At 40.6% G+C, this 17,932-nt stretch overlaps 1 protein-coding gene across 1 annotated transcript in view; it reads right to left on the bottom strand.

The window, feature by feature from the left end:
* Positions 1–2,964: 2,964 nt before the first annotated feature.
* The window catches only part of LOC120045977 (extracellular serine/threonine protein kinase FAM20C-like), an 89,616-nt gene continuing 74,648 nt past the window's right edge, over positions 2,965–17,932 (bottom strand). The window contains exons 4-8 of the mRNA XM_038990898.1: positions 16,602–16,717; positions 14,358–14,538; positions 14,033–14,142; positions 8,841–8,982; positions 2,965–3,710 (exon numbers count right to left, since the gene is read on the bottom strand). Coding sequence (XP_038846826.1) covers positions 3,449–3,710; positions 8,841–8,982; positions 14,033–14,142; positions 14,358–14,538; positions 16,602–16,717 — 811 coding nt within the window. The 3' untranslated portion in view covers positions 2,965–3,448. The remainder of the gene's footprint in view (positions 3,711–8,840; positions 8,983–14,032; positions 14,143–14,357; positions 14,539–16,601; positions 16,718–17,932) is intronic.

Here is a 17,932-nt window from a genome sequence, read left to right as displayed (position 1 = left end):
TGCAGCAGAGGTAACTCTGGGTCTTCCTTTCCTGTGGCGGTCCTCATGAATGCCAGTTTCATCATAGCGCTTGATGTTTTTTTGTGGCTGCACTTGAAGAAACTTTAAAAGTTCTTGAATTGTTCCATATTGACTGACCTTCATGTCTTAAACTAATGATGGACTGTTGTTTCTCTTTGCTTATTTAAGCTGTTCTTGCTATAATACGGACTTGGTATTTTACTAAATAGGGCTGTCTTTTGTGTGCAACTCCTACCTTGTCACAACACAACTGATTGGCTCAAACACATTAAGAAGAAAATAAATTCCACAAATATACTTTTAACAAGGCACACCTGTTAATTGAAATGCATTCCAGGTGACTACCTCATGAAGCTGGTTGAGAGAATGCCAAGATTGTGCAAAGCTGTCATCAAGGCAAAGGGTGGCTACTTTGAAGAATCTCAAATATAAAATATATTTTGATTTGTTGAACATTTCTTTGGTTACTAAATGTAGAAAATAGCAAAAATAAAGAAAATCCCTGAATGAGTAGGTGTGTCCAAACTTTTGACTGGTACTGTATGTAAATAAGGTATTTCTGGTTTTTAATTGTAATAAATGTACAACATTTTCTGAAAAACATTTTTTTTCGCTTAGTCATTATGGGGCATTATGTGTAGATTGATGAGGAACATTTTTTTTATTTAATCCATTTTAGAATACGGCTGAAACGTAACAAAATGTGGAAGAAGTCAAGGGGTCTGAATACTTTACGAAGGCACTGTAGGCCGATACCAGAAAATGTGGATTATATCAACTATAAATAGGTGTCAGTCCAACTGCAACAATGAGGTGTCCACATTATCAACTACAGGATATTGTATTCACATTTAGAGCCACGGTGTATCCTCTGTTTGTAAGCGACCTTTGGTTCGTCTCCCTCAAAATTATTTTGCAAATAAAGTGATTAGCCAGTTATTCTAATTGCAATAACCCATTATCTATTCTAAACATGCCAGTACACTAATTCCCTTTCTTTAGTGATGCAGTGAAATCAACCGTCTTCTGGAGCAAATCCAGGGCATGGTGTACCACCCACATTTTCAAACAAGGAGTCACTATCATAGAATTAGAACTTGAACCAGATTCCAAAGCTATGTCCATTCTATTCTATTCTATGGTCACTCCATCGGAGCAGTGCAGAGGAAAGAGGGTGGGCGCAGGATCAGATAAGACGTCCTGTTGGTCGGATTCCTGGTTTATTCCCATGACGATGATTCCTCTGCTGTCCCATCTGCGGTCAGGCTGATTACCCTAGTTAGGCCTGTGGTCTCTCTCTATTAGATGCTTGTCTCAGACAGCATCCCAAATAGCACCCTATTACCTTTACAGTGCAATACTTTTGACCAGGGCACATAGGGTTCTGGTTAAAAGTAGTGCACAATATAGGGAATAGGGTGCTATTTGAGTCGTAAACTCAGACTGGGCTTCCTCCATTCAGTCCTATGGATGCATTTATAAAGCATAGCGGAGGCTTTTACGGAGGCTAGGGAAAGGTTATCAAAACAAAAAGACTGTAAACATGTTGATGTTGGGGTGCTGTAGTAGACATCATTACTGTACTTACATGTATTCAATTCACTTGATTGTGTCAATTAAGCTACAGATGAGGCACTGTACTCTGAACGTATGGACACATAGATAGATATATTTGTTTTCTGTAAGACTTGACTGTTTCTGTGGTGCCTACAAGGATCAGAATCAAGTCAGAGTTTTATGCCCCGTCTCAATCATTATTTTATCTATTTTTCTAACTTTGAGATATATAACTGATGAGGTTAAATGACACATTTAAATGCACATCTTGTTTAATTGCACCTTTACAAACCTCCACATTAACCGTCCATACATACAGTATCAACCAGACAGACCTAAAGAGACACAGATAAAAACAGGATGGGATGGATGGAGTATACGCACAGAACTCCCCACCTATGTATATAGCTTTATATCAGGAATTCATATTTTCCTGCAATTACTCTTTTAGTCATGATCCCAAACTTTCAAGTAGTTCTATCATTGCACAGGCACTAGGTTTATCTACTGCAGTGGGGGCTGGTGGGAGGAGCTATAGGAGGATGGGCTCATTGTAATGGCTGAAAATGGAATAGATGGAAAGGAGTCAGAAATGTGGGTTCCATATGTTTAATGTGTTTGATACTGTTCCATTTATTCCATTCCAGCCATTACAATGAGCCCGTCCTCCTATAGCTCATCCCACCAGCCTCCAATGATCTATATATTGACTTTCAGTAGCAATAACTGAAAAGTTTTCTCCAGCAAAGCAGATATGCCATTGGAAAGTTAAGAAATGTACATCCTGAATATCTGTAGACCACATTTCCATCTGGACATCAGACATTCACCACACTCTAAAGGAACAATCATCATACAAAACCTTGGTGTCACGTTTAGCTTCTTAGTACAATAGAGGACTACTTTTAAATCTTAAATTCATCCTCAAATCAATAAAATAATCTACAAGCAGAAGAAAAATAAGAAAAAAAAGTACAAAGGAATAATCTGAATAATTGTTGTAATATAAACATAGATTTGAACATACATTTTGATTTGATTTAGTCCAACCAATGATTAACGGGTCTGTGAATTGTGATACAGCTCTGGACTGGTGCAGTTCTTGAAAAGTTTAAAGAGCCTAAATTGGACTCAGCCTACTGTACCCTTGTTAGGTTTTGACACAGTTCAAACAGAATCCACAAGCGATTCAGATTCCTTTCCACTAACATTGAACAAAAAGTTCAAATTTATTGACAAAGGACATTGCTATTTGTAGATGCACTAGTGCTACCCTCTACCTGACAAACTTTGAACTATGTGACCACTTTGTGGCAGGGGTAACTAATAAATACTCTCAGAACAGGTTGCACTTGAAAGATGAAAAGCAGAAGACACAATTTGCAGTAAACTGGCACTCCAATCAAATATATTTATAAAAAAACACATCGACAACAACGTAAAACAGCAACAGAAGTAATAAAACAATTAGCAATAAACTAAAAAAAAAAAAATGAAGACAGAGTCGATCTCCTCCAATAGGCATGTTGTTTACAGGCCTTTGACAGGTCCCAACAATGCTTATAAACACACATGATTCAGGTGACAACAGAAGGAATAATATCAGTCTTGGAATTCACTGAATTCAAAAATGTCTTCTGAACAAGACAAGCATCTCTCAAGACTTTCATGGTCTGTAGCGCTGTGGTGGGCAATCCATCGATCGATCGGTTGGTTGGGTGGTGTACACTAAGTTATTTAAGGGGCCTATGGTGATAGCGGTCCACATTTGTTCAATCCAGTCCAGTTAAGTCCGATCCACTCTAGTTCCGGCCAGTTCGATCCAGTCCAATCCAGTCTAGTCCATTCTAGAACGGTTCAGGCCTCGCAGCTACCTCCCCCTGGGTGATGTGTGCCCCCACTCCCTCTCCCCCGCCAGGTCATCCTCCACAACATTACTATAGCCCTCCTTCTCGATGCAGTCTGCCAGGACGTTGAGTGTGTGGTGTAGTCGTCTGTCCATAGCCTTCAGGTGGGGCTGGATGAGGATGGGGGTCAGTTTGTCCCTCAGCAGAGACTCAGACATCAGACCACTCAGCTGGTACTCCTCCTTCGCCAGCAGCTGCAGACGCTGGTGTGTCGACTTCTTCACTCTGGAGGGACAGGAGGGAATGGAGGAAGTTTATTAATGCTGTTTGATTACAACTTCATTAAAAGTCATCAATTTATGATAAGTGAAAACTCAGGTTAAGTGCATTGCAGTTCACCAGTCACAATTCAAGTAAATTCTGAGAGTTCAGGAAGGCCTACAACAAACAAAGAAAAGTAGGAGCGGTGCTCGACAACTATGACAAAAATCCAACAAAAGGCCTTACCAAGAAAATCTTCCAAAATTACTAATTCGAGGCAGAATGGATTTGGAGCACTCAACAAAAAAGGCAGAGATTAATTTCTAAAAAAGTTTTAACAGGAGACAGAATGCAATCGGATCATCATCTAATTGAAGTTCACATAACTCTTATAGATTTTCCACGTGGACGGGGATATTGGAAATTTAATCAAAGTTTACTGGAGGACAATTTATTTTTAACTATAACCAAATAATTCATAACTGAATTTTTCCAGTACAATATAGGTTCAGCAAATCACCTTATTGTTTGGGATATCTTTAAATGTACCTTCAGAGGTCATTCAATTCAATATTCATCAATAATAAAAAAGCAGTTTCTGGCTAAAGAGACACGACTAACAAGGGAAATACATGAACTAATAGTACAGGTAGATAGCAAAAAAATTATACTACGGAGATACAAAATAAGAGGAAAAACAAAAAGAACTGGAGGAACTTATTCAAGAACAATCTAATGTAATCTATTACAAAAATAAAGCAAACTGGGTGGAATATGGTGAAAAATGCACCAAATTATTCCTGAATCTCCAACACAGGAACGCTAACAAAAAGAATTTGCAGAAACTCGTTACTGAAGACGGAGTCATCTATGACTCTCCAAATTATATTTTAAAAGAGGAAGCTAAATATTTTAAGCAGATGTTCTCTTTTCCGTCTCATCTTCACCCACTTAATGACGATTACTGTAAGGAATTCTTTCCAAATAAAACAAAAAATTGAAAATTAACAAATGTACAGAAAGATCAATGCGAAGGCCAAATTACAGAGGAATAACTTTTTGAAGCTATTAAATCCTTTCAGTCTGGAAAAATCCCAGGGCTTGATGGCATACCGGTATATCAAGCCTTTTTTGATATAATCAAAGCTCCATTGTTAGCTTGTTTTAACTACTCCTATAGAAATGGTAGTCTGTCAGGTACTCAACAGGAAGGTCTGATTTCACTATTACTAAACCAAGACCCAGATGGCAAATATAAAGATCAAGTCTATCTTAAAAACTGGAAGCCTCTTACACTTCAATGTTGTGATGCAAAAATACTAGTGAAATGCATAGCACTCAGAATTAAAAAGGTTTTACCAGGTATTGTTCATCTTGATCAGACAGGTTTTTTACATGGACAATACATTGGAGATAATATACGACAACTACTAGAAATAATAGAACATCATGAAACATCTAAGAAGGCAGGCCTGGTATTTATACCGGATTTTGAAAAGGCCTTTGATAAAGTAAGACTGGATTTCATTTATAAATGCCTGGATTTTTTCAATTTTGGTGATTCTCTCTAAAAGTAATGTATAGTAACCCCAGGTATAAGTTGTAAATAGCAGCTACTTCTCAGAGAGTTTTGAATTTTTGTCAAGAGGAGTTAAACAAGGGTGTCCTCTGTCACAATATCTATTTGTTATGGCCATCGAAATGCTAGCTATCAAATAACATTAGAGGATTAGAAATCCAAGGCTTAAAAACAAAGGTGTCTGCCGATGCCTCAAGTTTTATATTAAGTCTGCAAGCTAGATCCCTGCAATGTCTCATTGAAGATCTAGATAACTTTTCTGGACTCTCTGGACTAAAACCCAATTATGATACGTATTGGATCTTTAAAAAAACTTTTACATTACCCTGCAGTTTACCTATACAATGGGCTGATAGTGAAGTAGACATACTTGCTATTCATAACACAAAATATATAAATTCATTTCAATAGAAAACTTGTAAAAATAGACCAGATCCTGCAGCCATGGAGTGGTAAATACCTGTCTATTTATGGAAAAATTGCTCTGATTAACTCTGTTTACTCACTTAGTTATGGCGATGCCTACTCCTGATGATTCGTTTTTAAAATCATATGAGCTAAATATATTTCACTTTATCTGGGATACTAAACCATACATGAATATGAATTGGGTGGGTTGAGATTATTAAATATAAAAGCACTAAACCTCTCTCTAAAAGCTTCACTTACTCAAAAGTTTTACTTGAACCCTAAATGGTTCTCAAGTGGATTACTCACAACCATTGTTTAAACATTGCTTTTTTGCCATGTCTCATTTTTGATTCATTTAAAATAATATTTTTTTTAAAGTGGCAGTCTTTTTCAAACAAGCATTGCAGAGCTGGCTACAATTTCAATGTCATCCCCCTGAAAAGATAGAACAAATATTACAACAAATATTATGGCTGAACTCAAATGTGCTGGTTGACAAAAGACCTGTATTTATAACGTAAATTGGAATGATAGAGTTATGTCTTTCATGGAGTTATCAAAATTGTGTGGGAAGGTTTGCTCAATCCAAGATTACAACCAATTGATTTCAGCATTACCCCAAAAATGGAGCGGGAGGAGGTAGGGAACTGGTCTGTCTGCCCAATATAAAGGATCAAAACTGGCGGAGGAATAATAATAGCATTAATAGGAAAGTATACCAGTTTCATTTGAGGACCAGGATGTTGACAGCTGTGCCATACAGATTGCAAAATAGTTTAGAAGAGATTTTTGATGTACCAATTCCATGGTACAGGGTGTATGAGTTGATATATAAAATGACACAAGATTCAAGACTTAATGCCCTTCAGATAAAATTATTATATAGAATTCTTGCCAGCAACAACATCTTAAATATTTGGGGCATACAATCATCAATGCTCTGTAGATTTTGTTGTGAGGATAGAGAATCAATAGACCATTTATTTTGGTATTGCCCTCAAGTAGCCTGTTTTTGGACTCAGGTCCAAATGACTGAAAATGCATAACATTGATCTAAAATTGTACCGTTGGGAGATCTGGAGAGACCGGGTCTGTCAATTACTAATATACTAATACACTTAGTAAAAGTATTTATCTTCAACTCGCAATCTGTGGATTCTATTCGATTAGATAGATTGAAATTGTATGTTAAACATCACATCATAGTTGAAAGATATATGGTGCATCGAAATCCGAAGAGGGTGGCCAGCAGAGATAGGTGGGACGGGCTGAGGGAAGCTGAGGGTTGGGATGTGGAATTGGAGACAAGTGGGAGTGGAGTTGCAGGGCGGGGGATAGAATGCTTCTACACCTCATTGCTTTCTGTTTGAGGTTTTAGGCTGGGTTTTTGTACAGCGCTTTGTGACATCGGCTGATGTAAAAAGGGCTTTATAAATAATGTGATTGATTTGAATGAATGACGGTCAAAGATAAAAGTTTTAAAAATTACATAAAAATAAAATATAACAAAAAGTAAGTTTGAATGACACTGAGGGGCAGTGTTGTTACAGTTAATGCCTGTTTGCCTGAGGCTGATGCAGTGCAGGTGTTTTTACATATGCAATATACACACACTCTCATTCAAATGCACACATACACGGACACACACACACACACACACACACACACACACACACACACACACACACACACACACACACACACACACACACACACACACACACACACACACACACACACACACACACACACACACACACAAAAAATATTCAGTTGGCCTTGCTGTTATGATTTTTGTTGTCCTTGATGTCTCTTGTTTTTTGCATTGTTGTTTCTGTTTTCCTTTGTCTTTGTCTTTTTTCGCTTTTATTCATTTTGTTGGTTGTTGGTGCATTGGGGGGGGGGGGGGGGGTCTTGGGGGTGGGGAATGGAATTATTGTATTATTTTTTTCTCGGGGGGGACTGTGGGGGGGGCAGCTCTTGGGGAACTGTAGGGGGGATCTTGGAGGGCTGGTAGGAGATCTGTCGACATGCCCTTGAGCAGGGCGCTGACCCTGGTTGCTTCTGTGTCTCGCTCTGCATGGGAGGCTGTTAGATGACTAATGTGATCTAGTTGTTGAGCGGCTTCAATAAAAAACAAATGTAAATAATGTATTATTTTGAAAGAATATCTGTCAAAGAATTAGCATACAGGAAATCTGTTCACAATGCGGACAGAGTGGACGGATAAGACCATGTAGACGCATTTCTGAAAATGTGGGCACAATCAGAATGTGGACACGATCAGGACAAAGGAAGCATGTTAGCGCCAGAAGTTTATTTATAAACTGGGTGGTTCCAGCCCTGAATGCTGATTGTCTGAAAGCCTTGGTATATCAGACTGTAGGTGGCAATCAACACCCATGCCCACACACTACAACCCTCTACCTCTCTTCCTGTTGCTGCCCATGAACTGTCTGATACAGTTTCCCCTCATGAGACCATCCTCATCCAGGTTGACCCCCCGATATCCCCCACCACCCAGGAGATTAGCTATACCCGGATCCTCATCCAGGTTGAACCCCCAATATCCCCCACCGCCCAGGAGACCAGCTACACCCGGATCCCCAACCAGGTTGAACCTGGTTGGGGATCCACCCAGGAGATAACCCCCACCGCCCAGGAGACCAGCTACACTATCAAGGAGCCGCCCAGGAGACCAGCTACACTATCCTTGGGGATCCGCCCAGGAGATAACCCCCACCGCCCAGGAGACCAGCTACACTATCCTCAACCAGGTTGAACCCCCAATAGCCCCCACCGTCCAGGAGACCAGCTACACCCAAACCCGAATCGAAGAAGACAGGGAGAAAGTCCTGTAGACCCCCCATTTTAGGGTACCAAAAGTATAGCGACAAATTCACTTATCTGTGTATTAAAGTAGTCAGAAGTTAAGTATTTTTGTCTTTTATATTTGAAATGATTCAATTTACTATGTTATTAAATATCGCCGTTTAAATTATTATTTTTATTTTTAATTAAAATAAAAGAAATCTTATTTCTCATTGTTCAGGATGAATACGGGTGTCTGACATTTCAGTTTAATTAGTAAGCCCTTGATGTCTGCATGGCCAATGATACATCAAACATGCCAGTTGATGGAAAATATAAAAAAAGTCACTAACCTGCAACATTGGCTTAAAGGCACCAGAATAGACACCTCATCATGAGAATGCTTTCCAAACCCTCTCCCATTGTCGAGATGGATGATGAAGCTCTCGTTGCCAAACTTCTCAAATGTCTCGTAGTGATGACGATCCATGTTGCCTAAGGAGAGATGTCATTTTAGAAAGGGAGCCATGTTGTAGTTGTAGGGGAGAGTGCGGTAAGTTCAGCCAAAGGGGTAAGTTAAGCTACCTTTGTTTCTAGAAAACCATACACAAAATTTATAATTTGACCACATAATTATGAAGAGGTCATCATTTCATGCAGTCTGTGAACCAAGAAACCACATGGAAAAAGTGGTAAGCGAGTTAGGTCCAAAAACAGATTTTCACCAAGTCAAATGAATGTATTGTGTTAGAGGGTTCATGATGCCAAAGTAGATCATTGTAAGGTTGTTCTATATATCATTAGGCATCCCTATAAGCTTCAATATGAGGTTCCAAACCTAGGATGAAAGTGTATCCTTGTAGCTGTGTGGGCTTATATAGTGCATTGCGATTGGAAACCCTAATTGGTCTACGCGGACAAGTTCTAGCCTTGTTTAGATGTTATCTGTCGGAAAGATATCAGTTTGTCTTTGTGGATGGTTTGTCCTCTGACAAATAAATAGTACGTTTCGGTGTTTCTCAAGGTTCCGTTCTAGGACCACTATTGTTTTTACTATATATGCTACCTCTTGGTGATGTCATTCGGAAACACAATGTCAACTTTCACAGTTGTGAAGACAACACACAGCTGTACATTTCGATGAAACATGGTGAAGCCCCAAAATTGTCTACCCTGGAAGCCTGTCTTTTCAGAGTTCAAGTAACAGACACATCACAACATCAACTGTTCAGAGACTGCGTGAATCAGGCAATAATGGTCGAATTGCTGCAAAGAAACCACTACTAAAGGACACCAATAAAAAGAAAAGACTTGCTTGGGCCAAGAAACACGAGCAATTGATATTAGACCGGTAGAAATCTGTCCTTTGCTTAGTGGGACTATCATTTGTTTTTCAACAGGACAATGACCCAACACACCTCCAGGCTGTGTAAGGGCTATTTGACCAAGAAGGAGAGTGATGGAGTGCTGCATCAGATGACCTGGCCTCCACAATCACCCAACCTCAGCCCAATTGAGATGTTTGTGATGTTGGATTGCAGAGTGAAGGAAAAGCAGCCAACAAGTGCTCAGCATATGTGGGAACTCCTTCAAGACTGTTGGAAAAGCATTCCAGTGGAAGCTGGTTGAGAGAATGCCAAGCTGTTTAAAAGTTTTTGGTTACTACATGATTCCATGTGTTATTTAATAATTTGAATGTCTTAACTATTATTCTACAATGTAGAAAACAGAAACAAATAAAGAAACCCTTGAATAAGTAGGTGTGTACAAACTTGGTACTGTACCTACACGTACGCGATGGTTCGTAGAATTTCTAACCAAACAGCTGGAGGCAGGGCCTTCTCCTATAGAGCTACATTTTTATGGAATGGTCTGCTGATCTATGTGAGAGACGCAGACTTGGTCTCGAGCTTTAAGTCTTTACTATAGACCCATATCTTCAGTAGGTTCTTAGATTGAGTGTAGTCTGGTCCAGGGGTGCGAAGGTGAACGGGCACTGGAGTGACTAACCACCCTTGCTGTTATACCCTGCCTGGTTGGCCCTGTCCGGGGGTAACTTTGGACGGGCCACAGTGTCGTCGCCCCCCCTAGACTATTGCAGCATAGATACTGGAGACTATGTGCCTTTCCAGGGAGTTTTTCCTAGACACCATGCTCTACATCTGCATTGCTTGCTGTTTGGGGTTTAGGCTGGGTTTCTGTATAAGCACTTCAATCAATCAATCAATCAATCAAATGTATTTTATAAAGCTCTTTTTACATCAGCAATTGCCAACAAGTGCTTATAAAGAATCCCAGTCTAAAACCCCAAAGAGCAAGCAATACAGATGTAGAAGCACAGTGGCTAGGAAAAACTCTAGAAAGAAAGGAACCAATGAAGAAATCTAGAGAGGAACCAGGCTCTGGCGGGTGGTCTCTTCTGGCTGTGGAGATTGGAGATTATAAGAGTTCCACTTTGTGACAACTTCTGATGTAAAAAGGGCTTTATAAATTATTTTAAATGATTGATTGATGGCAAGTTGAGCAAACTGAAGTGTTTTCTTTCCAGGCGTAATGCAATACATTATCACTGGAATATGAGGTAACAACAGGGCCTGGCTTATGTTAAAAGTGTTAAAAAAGTACAATGTGTTAGGTGTTAAAATATGCTTAAAATGATTAAAATACAAAAAAGCGATGGTGATTGTGTTGAATTGTGTCTGAGAAATAAAGATAGACATGGTTTTAAAAATGTAGTGGTAATATTTAATTCAGTACAGAAATGTATACCTGGCTTAACTTACCCTGTCCCGCGGCTCAACTTACCCCATACCCGGGGTAATTTGTGCTAAGAGACCACTTTTCATGGACAAGTTTTCAAAACTGTGATGTTTACATGAATTCTGATTATTCCCAGGGATACACAAAATCCTGAAATATATGTAGAAATATTTGTTAGAAAGAATACTATACTGAACAAAATGTTTAACGCAACATGTGAAGTGTTGGTCCCATGTTGGTTGAGTTAAAATATAAGATCCCAGAAATGTTCCATATGCACAAAAAGCATATTTCTCAAAAATGTTGTGCACAAATTTGTTTACATCCATGTTAGTGAGCATTTCTCTTTTGTCAAGATAATCCATCCACCTGACAGGTGTGGTATATCAAGAAGCTGATTAAACAGCATGATCATTACACAGGTGCACCTTGTGCTGGGGACAATAAAAGGCCTCTCTAAAATGTGCAGTTTTGTCACACAACACAATGTCTCATGTTTTGAGGGAGCGTGCAATTGGCACCCTGACTGCAGAAATGTCCACCAGAGCTGTTGCCAGAGAGTTGAATGTTAATTTCTCTACCATAAGCCACCTCCAATGTTGTTTTAGAGAATTTGGCAGTAATTCCAACTAGACTCACAACCGCAGACCACATATAACCACGCCAGCCCAGGACCTCCACATCTGGCTTCTTCACCTGCAAGATCGTCTGAGACCAGCCACCCGGACAGCTGATGAAATGGGGGAATATTTCTGCCTGTAATAAAGCCCTTTTGTGGGGGAAAAACTCATTCTGATTGGCTGGGTCTGGCTCCCCTGTGGGTGAAAAATTCATTAGGCCCTAATCTATGGATGTTACATGACTGCAGAGGCGCAGCAATGGGTGGGCCTGGCTCCCAAGTGGGTGGCCCTATGCCCTCCCAGGCCCACCCATGGCTGCGCCTCTGCACAGTCATGTGAAATCCATAGATTAGGGCCTAATGAATTTACTTCAATTTACTGATTTCCTTATATGAACTGTAAAACTGTAAAATCTTTTAAATTGTTGAATGTTGAGTTTGTATTTTTGTTCAGTATACAGTTGAAGTCGGAAGTTTACATACACTTAGGTTGGAGTCATTAAAACTCGTTTTTCAACCACTCCACAAATTTGTTGTTAACAAACCATAATTTTGGCATGTCGGTTAGGACATCTACTTTGTGCATGACACAAGTAATTTTTCCAACAATTGTTTACAGACAGATTATTTCACTGTATCACAATTCCAGTGGGTCAGAAGTTTACATACACTAAGTTGACTGTGCCTTTAAACAGCTTGGAAAATTCCAGAAAATGTCATGGCTTTAGATGTCATGGCTTTAGAAGCTTCTGATAGGCTAATTGACATCATTTGAGTCAATTGGAGGTGTACCTGTGGATGTATTTCAAGGCCTACCTTCAAACTCTGTGCCTCTATGCTTGACATCATGGGAAAATCAAAAGAAATCAGCCAAGACCTCAGAAAACAAATTGTAGACCTCCACAAGTCTGGTTCATCCTTGGGAGCAATTTCCAAATGCCTGAAGGTACCACGTTCATCTGTACAAACAATAGTATGCAAGTATAAACACCATGGGACCACGCAGCCGTCATACCGCTCAGGAAGGAGACGCGTTCTGTCAACTAGAGATGAACGTACTTTGGTGCGAAAAGTGAAAATGAATCCGAGAACAACAGCCAAGGACCCTGTGGAGATGCTGGAGGAAACAGGTACAAAAGTATCTATATCCACAGTAAAACGAGTCCTATATCGACATAACCTGAAAGGCCGCTAGCAAGGAAGAAGCCACTGCTCCAAAACCGCCATAAAAATGCCAGACTACGGTTTACACCGGAGGGCCCCGGTGGCAATACATTAGTAAAACCAAAAGCTTACTTTGACTTGGAAGAGTTCCAGTGTTATGTTGGATAGTCATAGCCAGCTAGCTAACATAGCATCCCTCTGTTTGAGCAGGGTGTTTAAGTAGGCTAAACTAGCTAGCTGCATTTGCTAAGTGAAACTAAAAGTAAAAAAAAAACTAATGATAATCTCTTGCTTCTCCTTCATTTTGGAAGAAATTAATTTGTTAAACTGTTCAACTATTGTCTTCTCTCTGAGTCAACTACTCACCACATTTTATGCACTGCGGTGCTAACTTATGCTTTCAGTACTAGATTCATTCTCTGATCCTTTGATTGGGTGGAGTTCATGCTCCAAGAGCTCTGACAGGTTGGAGGACGTCCCCTGGAGGTTGTCATAATTACTGTGTAAGTCTATGGAAGGGGGTGAGAACCATTTGCCTTCTAGGTTGTGTTGAAGTCAATGTACCCAGAGAAGAAGTGAAGATAGCTGTCTTCTGGCTACACCATGGTGCTACCCTAGTGCTACTGTAGTCCTTCATTGCAAAATAGTATGTTTTAATCAATTATTTGGTGATGTGGATATATTTAGTATAGTTTAATCTAAAAATTATGACTTTTTAAATGGTAAAAAAAAAAAATCCACCGAGGATGGTTCTCCCCTTCCTCCTCTGAGGAGCCTCTACTGATGTATGTAAGTCACCGGAGGTTGGTGCACCTTAATAATTGGGAAGAACAGGCTCGTGGTAATGACTGGAGTGGAATCAGTGGAATGGTATCAAATACATTAAACACATGGTTTCCAGGTGTTTGATGCCATTCCATTTGCTCCTTTCTGGTCATTATTATGAGCCGTCCTCCCCGCAGCAGCCTCCTGTGAAGTATGTATTAAGAGGTGTGGTCTCACCCATGAGGAAGTCAAAGATGGTCATGTCCATGATGTCCAATAGACGGGTGCCGCTGTCGTAGGGAGGGGTCTGTTTAACCTCTTCACAGTAGTCAGGGTCTACCTCCCACCTACACACACACACACACACACACACACACAGCAGAGTACTGATCAGCACCATAATAACCTATATACAGTATGTACATATACCTATCGAGTGAACAACCTTAAAATAAAACTGTTAAACATCTTAACTCTTCAAACTCTACATGGGTGTATAAGCCTGTATATAAATGCACCACTCTATTTGTTATATTATGTCATCCTTGTATTGGTGCCTTACTCTGCTTTCTTGCGTTTGTTGTAGGATCGTCTCCAGGGGTTTCTCCAGGTCTTGCGTTTTGCCAGGGTCAGGTCTGGGAGGAAGGCAGCCAGGGAACCCTCGATCTGGTCTGGCTTACCGCACAGAGCATGCTCTGTAGAGCAGTAGTACGAACACTCCCCGTAGAAACAGATGTTGTTGGCTGAGAAATTACGTAGTTGACATGAATGGCTTAGTTGGTGATATTGATTTGTCAATTTGGTGACCAATAGAACCATCTACAGTTCTTAAACACAGTTGATATGTTCATACTGTGTTTTTTATTATAATGTTTAGTATTTTATTAGGATCCCCACTAGCTAATGCTAAAGCAGCAGCTACTCTTCCTGGGGTCCACACAAAACATACATGACATAATACAGAACATTAATAGACAAGAACAGAACCACATTTAAAATAATAATACACTTTCATACCTTTATGCCTTAGCATTCCAAGCATCATGTGATCATTATAACGGCAACACCTTAGCCATTCATTTGACCATATACTGCATCCGTTGCTCTACTGTTACAATTACTTTACCTACGCAGGTCCTGATATCATAATCTCACAGCATCAGGAGCCAACTGTGTCCTTGGTTCTTCCGTTTGACGCCAATACTATGCATAATTATCTGATTCATAGTCACTGGACACACAACGTTGGTTGCACGTAATTTCAATGAAATTACATTGAACCAATGTGGAATAGACATTGAATTGACTTCTGTGCAGAGTGGGTACTGAATGCAAGCGCAACACACAAAAATAGAAGTTTCACCAAGTTGTTAACTCCTGCTCAGTTCATCTTGTGCGAGAAGAGCCTCATATCGTAAGGAGTTGCCCCTAAGTTTCACCACTGCTTTGTTCCCCTCACATGAATGCCGCAACCTTTTTTGCTAAATTCCCCTGACATGAACAAAGCTACACTAAAAGTATGTGGGCACCCCTTCAAATTTGTGGATTTGGCTATTTCAGTCACACCCATTGCTGACAGCTGTATAAAATTGAGCACACAGCCATGCAATCTCCAAAGACAAACATTGGCACTAGAATAGCCTTACTGAAGAGCTCAGTGGCTTTCAACGTGGCACCTTCATAGGATGCCACCGTTCCAATAAGTTAGTTAGTCAAATTTATGCCCTGCTAGAGCTACTCTGGCCAACTGTAAGTGCTGCTATTGTGAAGTGGAAACTTCTAGGAGCAACAACAGCTCAGCCACAAGGTGGTAGGACATGCAAGCTCACAGAATGGACTGCCGAGTGCTAAAGCGGGTAGCGCGTAAAAATAGTCTCTTTGGTTGCAACACTCACTACCGAGTTCCAAACTTCCTCTGGAAACAATGTCAGCACAGTAACTGTTCGTCGGGAGCTTCATGAAATGTGTTTCCATGGCCGAGCAGCTGCACACAAGCCTAAGATCACCATGCTTCTACGCCTGCATTGCTTGCTGTTTGGGGTTTTAGGCTGGGTTTCTGTACAGCACTTTGAGATATCAGCTGATGTAAGAAGGGCTATATTAATATATTTGATTTGATGCACACCGCTAAGCGTCGGCTTGGAGTGGTGTAAAGCTCGCCGCCATTGGACTTTGGAGCAGTGGAAACGTGTTCTCTGGATTGATGAATCACGCTTCACCATCTGGCAGTCTGACGTACGCATCTGGGTTTGGCGGATGCCAGGAGAATGCTACCTGCCCCCAATACATAGTGCCAACTGTAAAGTTTGGTGTAGGAAAAATGGTCTGGGGCTGTTTTCCATGGTTCGGGCTAGGCTCCTTAAAGCTACAGCATACAATGACATTCTAGACGATTCTGTGCTTCCAACATTGTGGCAACAGTTTGGGGAAGGCCCTTTACTGTTTCAGCATGACAATGTCCCTGTGCACAAAGCTTGGTCCATACAGAAATGGTTTGTCGAGATTAGTGTGGAAGAACTTGACTGGCCTGCACAGACCCCTGAACTCAACCCCCCTGATGTGAATAAAGAAAGCTACATTGTTTTGCTAAATTCCCCTGACTTGAATAAAGCTACCTTGTTTTGCTAAATTCCCCTAACATGAACAAAGCTATATTGTTTCTCTAAATCCCCCTGATGTGAATAAAGCTGTATAAGCTTCCCATGTCAGTTTCATTGCTCAAGACAACTGTGTTTGAACCTCAGACTACTGTCCTATAGGACACTGACACAGAGAACAGAGGAGCGTAGCATGTCTGGTTCAGTACCTGGTGAGATGAAGAAGGTTCTCCACAGCTTCTTGTCTCTGGTCACGTCCTTGATCTCTTTAGTCATATTCAATAGTCTACCGGCTACAGGAGGGACACGGCGGAAATCCAGGATCCTGCAACAGGACATAGAGAGACATATAGGTCCACATGCTATGCCACCATGCTATTTATTCTACTATTCTTCTTCAAGTAAAGTGCACTGTAGTTTCTTTGTAACACCACCAGAGGTAGCTGTGACATAAGAAAGAGCACTCTGCTTTGAACTGCTACAGTAACAGCCTAGGTCATCACAGAAAGTCTAAATGATTTCACATCAAAAGCTCAAATTACTCTATTCTAAATCAGCGATGATAATGATCTAATCAACCATGCTTGGTCTTAATTTACACCATGCGTAGTTCTGACATATGCTATGTTTCTATTCTACAATGTGGGAAGGAGATAGTTATCCAGAGAAGCCACGAGTTGGACACATGCCTCTGATGATTCATCTGTGTGTGAACCCAGGTATGTGCACAGAATATTGGCATGTGTGGGCGCAGATGTGTATGTGTGTATGTCCTGTGAATGTGTGTATGCATGAGCTATGCAGATGTTCTGTGTTTATAGTATTCTCAGCACGTATGAGACCACTCCAGGGAGATGGAGTCTTCTAGCATGAACACGGTCTCTCTCTCTCTCTCTGTCCCCCTCTCTCTCTCTCTCTCTCTCTGTCAGTCCCTCTCTCTCTCTCTCTGTCAGTCTCTCTCTCTCTCTCTCTCTCAGTCCCTCTCTCTCTCTGTCAGTCCCTCTCTCTCTCTCTGTCAGTCCCTCTCTCTCGCTGTCAGTCCCTCTCTCTCTGTCTGTCTGTCTCTCTCTCTCTCTTTCTCTGTCAGTCCATCTCTCTCTGAGTGCTGTTATTCCTGTCTCTGTGCGTGCTACACAATTTTTATGCATGTATAACCCCCCCCTTCTGTTAATGATGACACCACTGTTAACCAGGGATGCTTCAATATTTACCTACTGACATGAACTAGGCCTGGGGGGGAGAGAGAGAGATATATATATATATATCCTTGCTATTGATAAAGGTCGCCGTAGGCAGACATGGCTCTCAAGAGAAGACAGGCTATGTGCACACTACCCACAAAATGAGGTGGAAACTGAGCTGCACTTCCTAACCTGCCATATGTATGACCATATTGAAGACACATATTTCCCTCAGATTACACAGACCCACAAAGTATTCAATTTTTTTGATAAACTCCCAAATCAATTGGGTAAAATACCACAGTGTGCAATCACAGCACCAAGATTTGTGACCTGTTACCACAAGAAAAGGGCAACCA

The sequence above is a fragment of the Salvelinus namaycush genome, chromosome 4 (assembly GCF_016432855.1).
Source record: "Salvelinus namaycush isolate Seneca chromosome 4, SaNama_1.0, whole genome shotgun sequence".
Taxonomy (NCBI): Eukaryota; Metazoa; Chordata; class Actinopteri; order Salmoniformes; family Salmonidae; genus Salvelinus; species Salvelinus namaycush.
The sequence above is the reverse complement of the archived record's forward strand: the minus strand, read 5'-3'. Positions and strand labels throughout refer to the sequence as shown.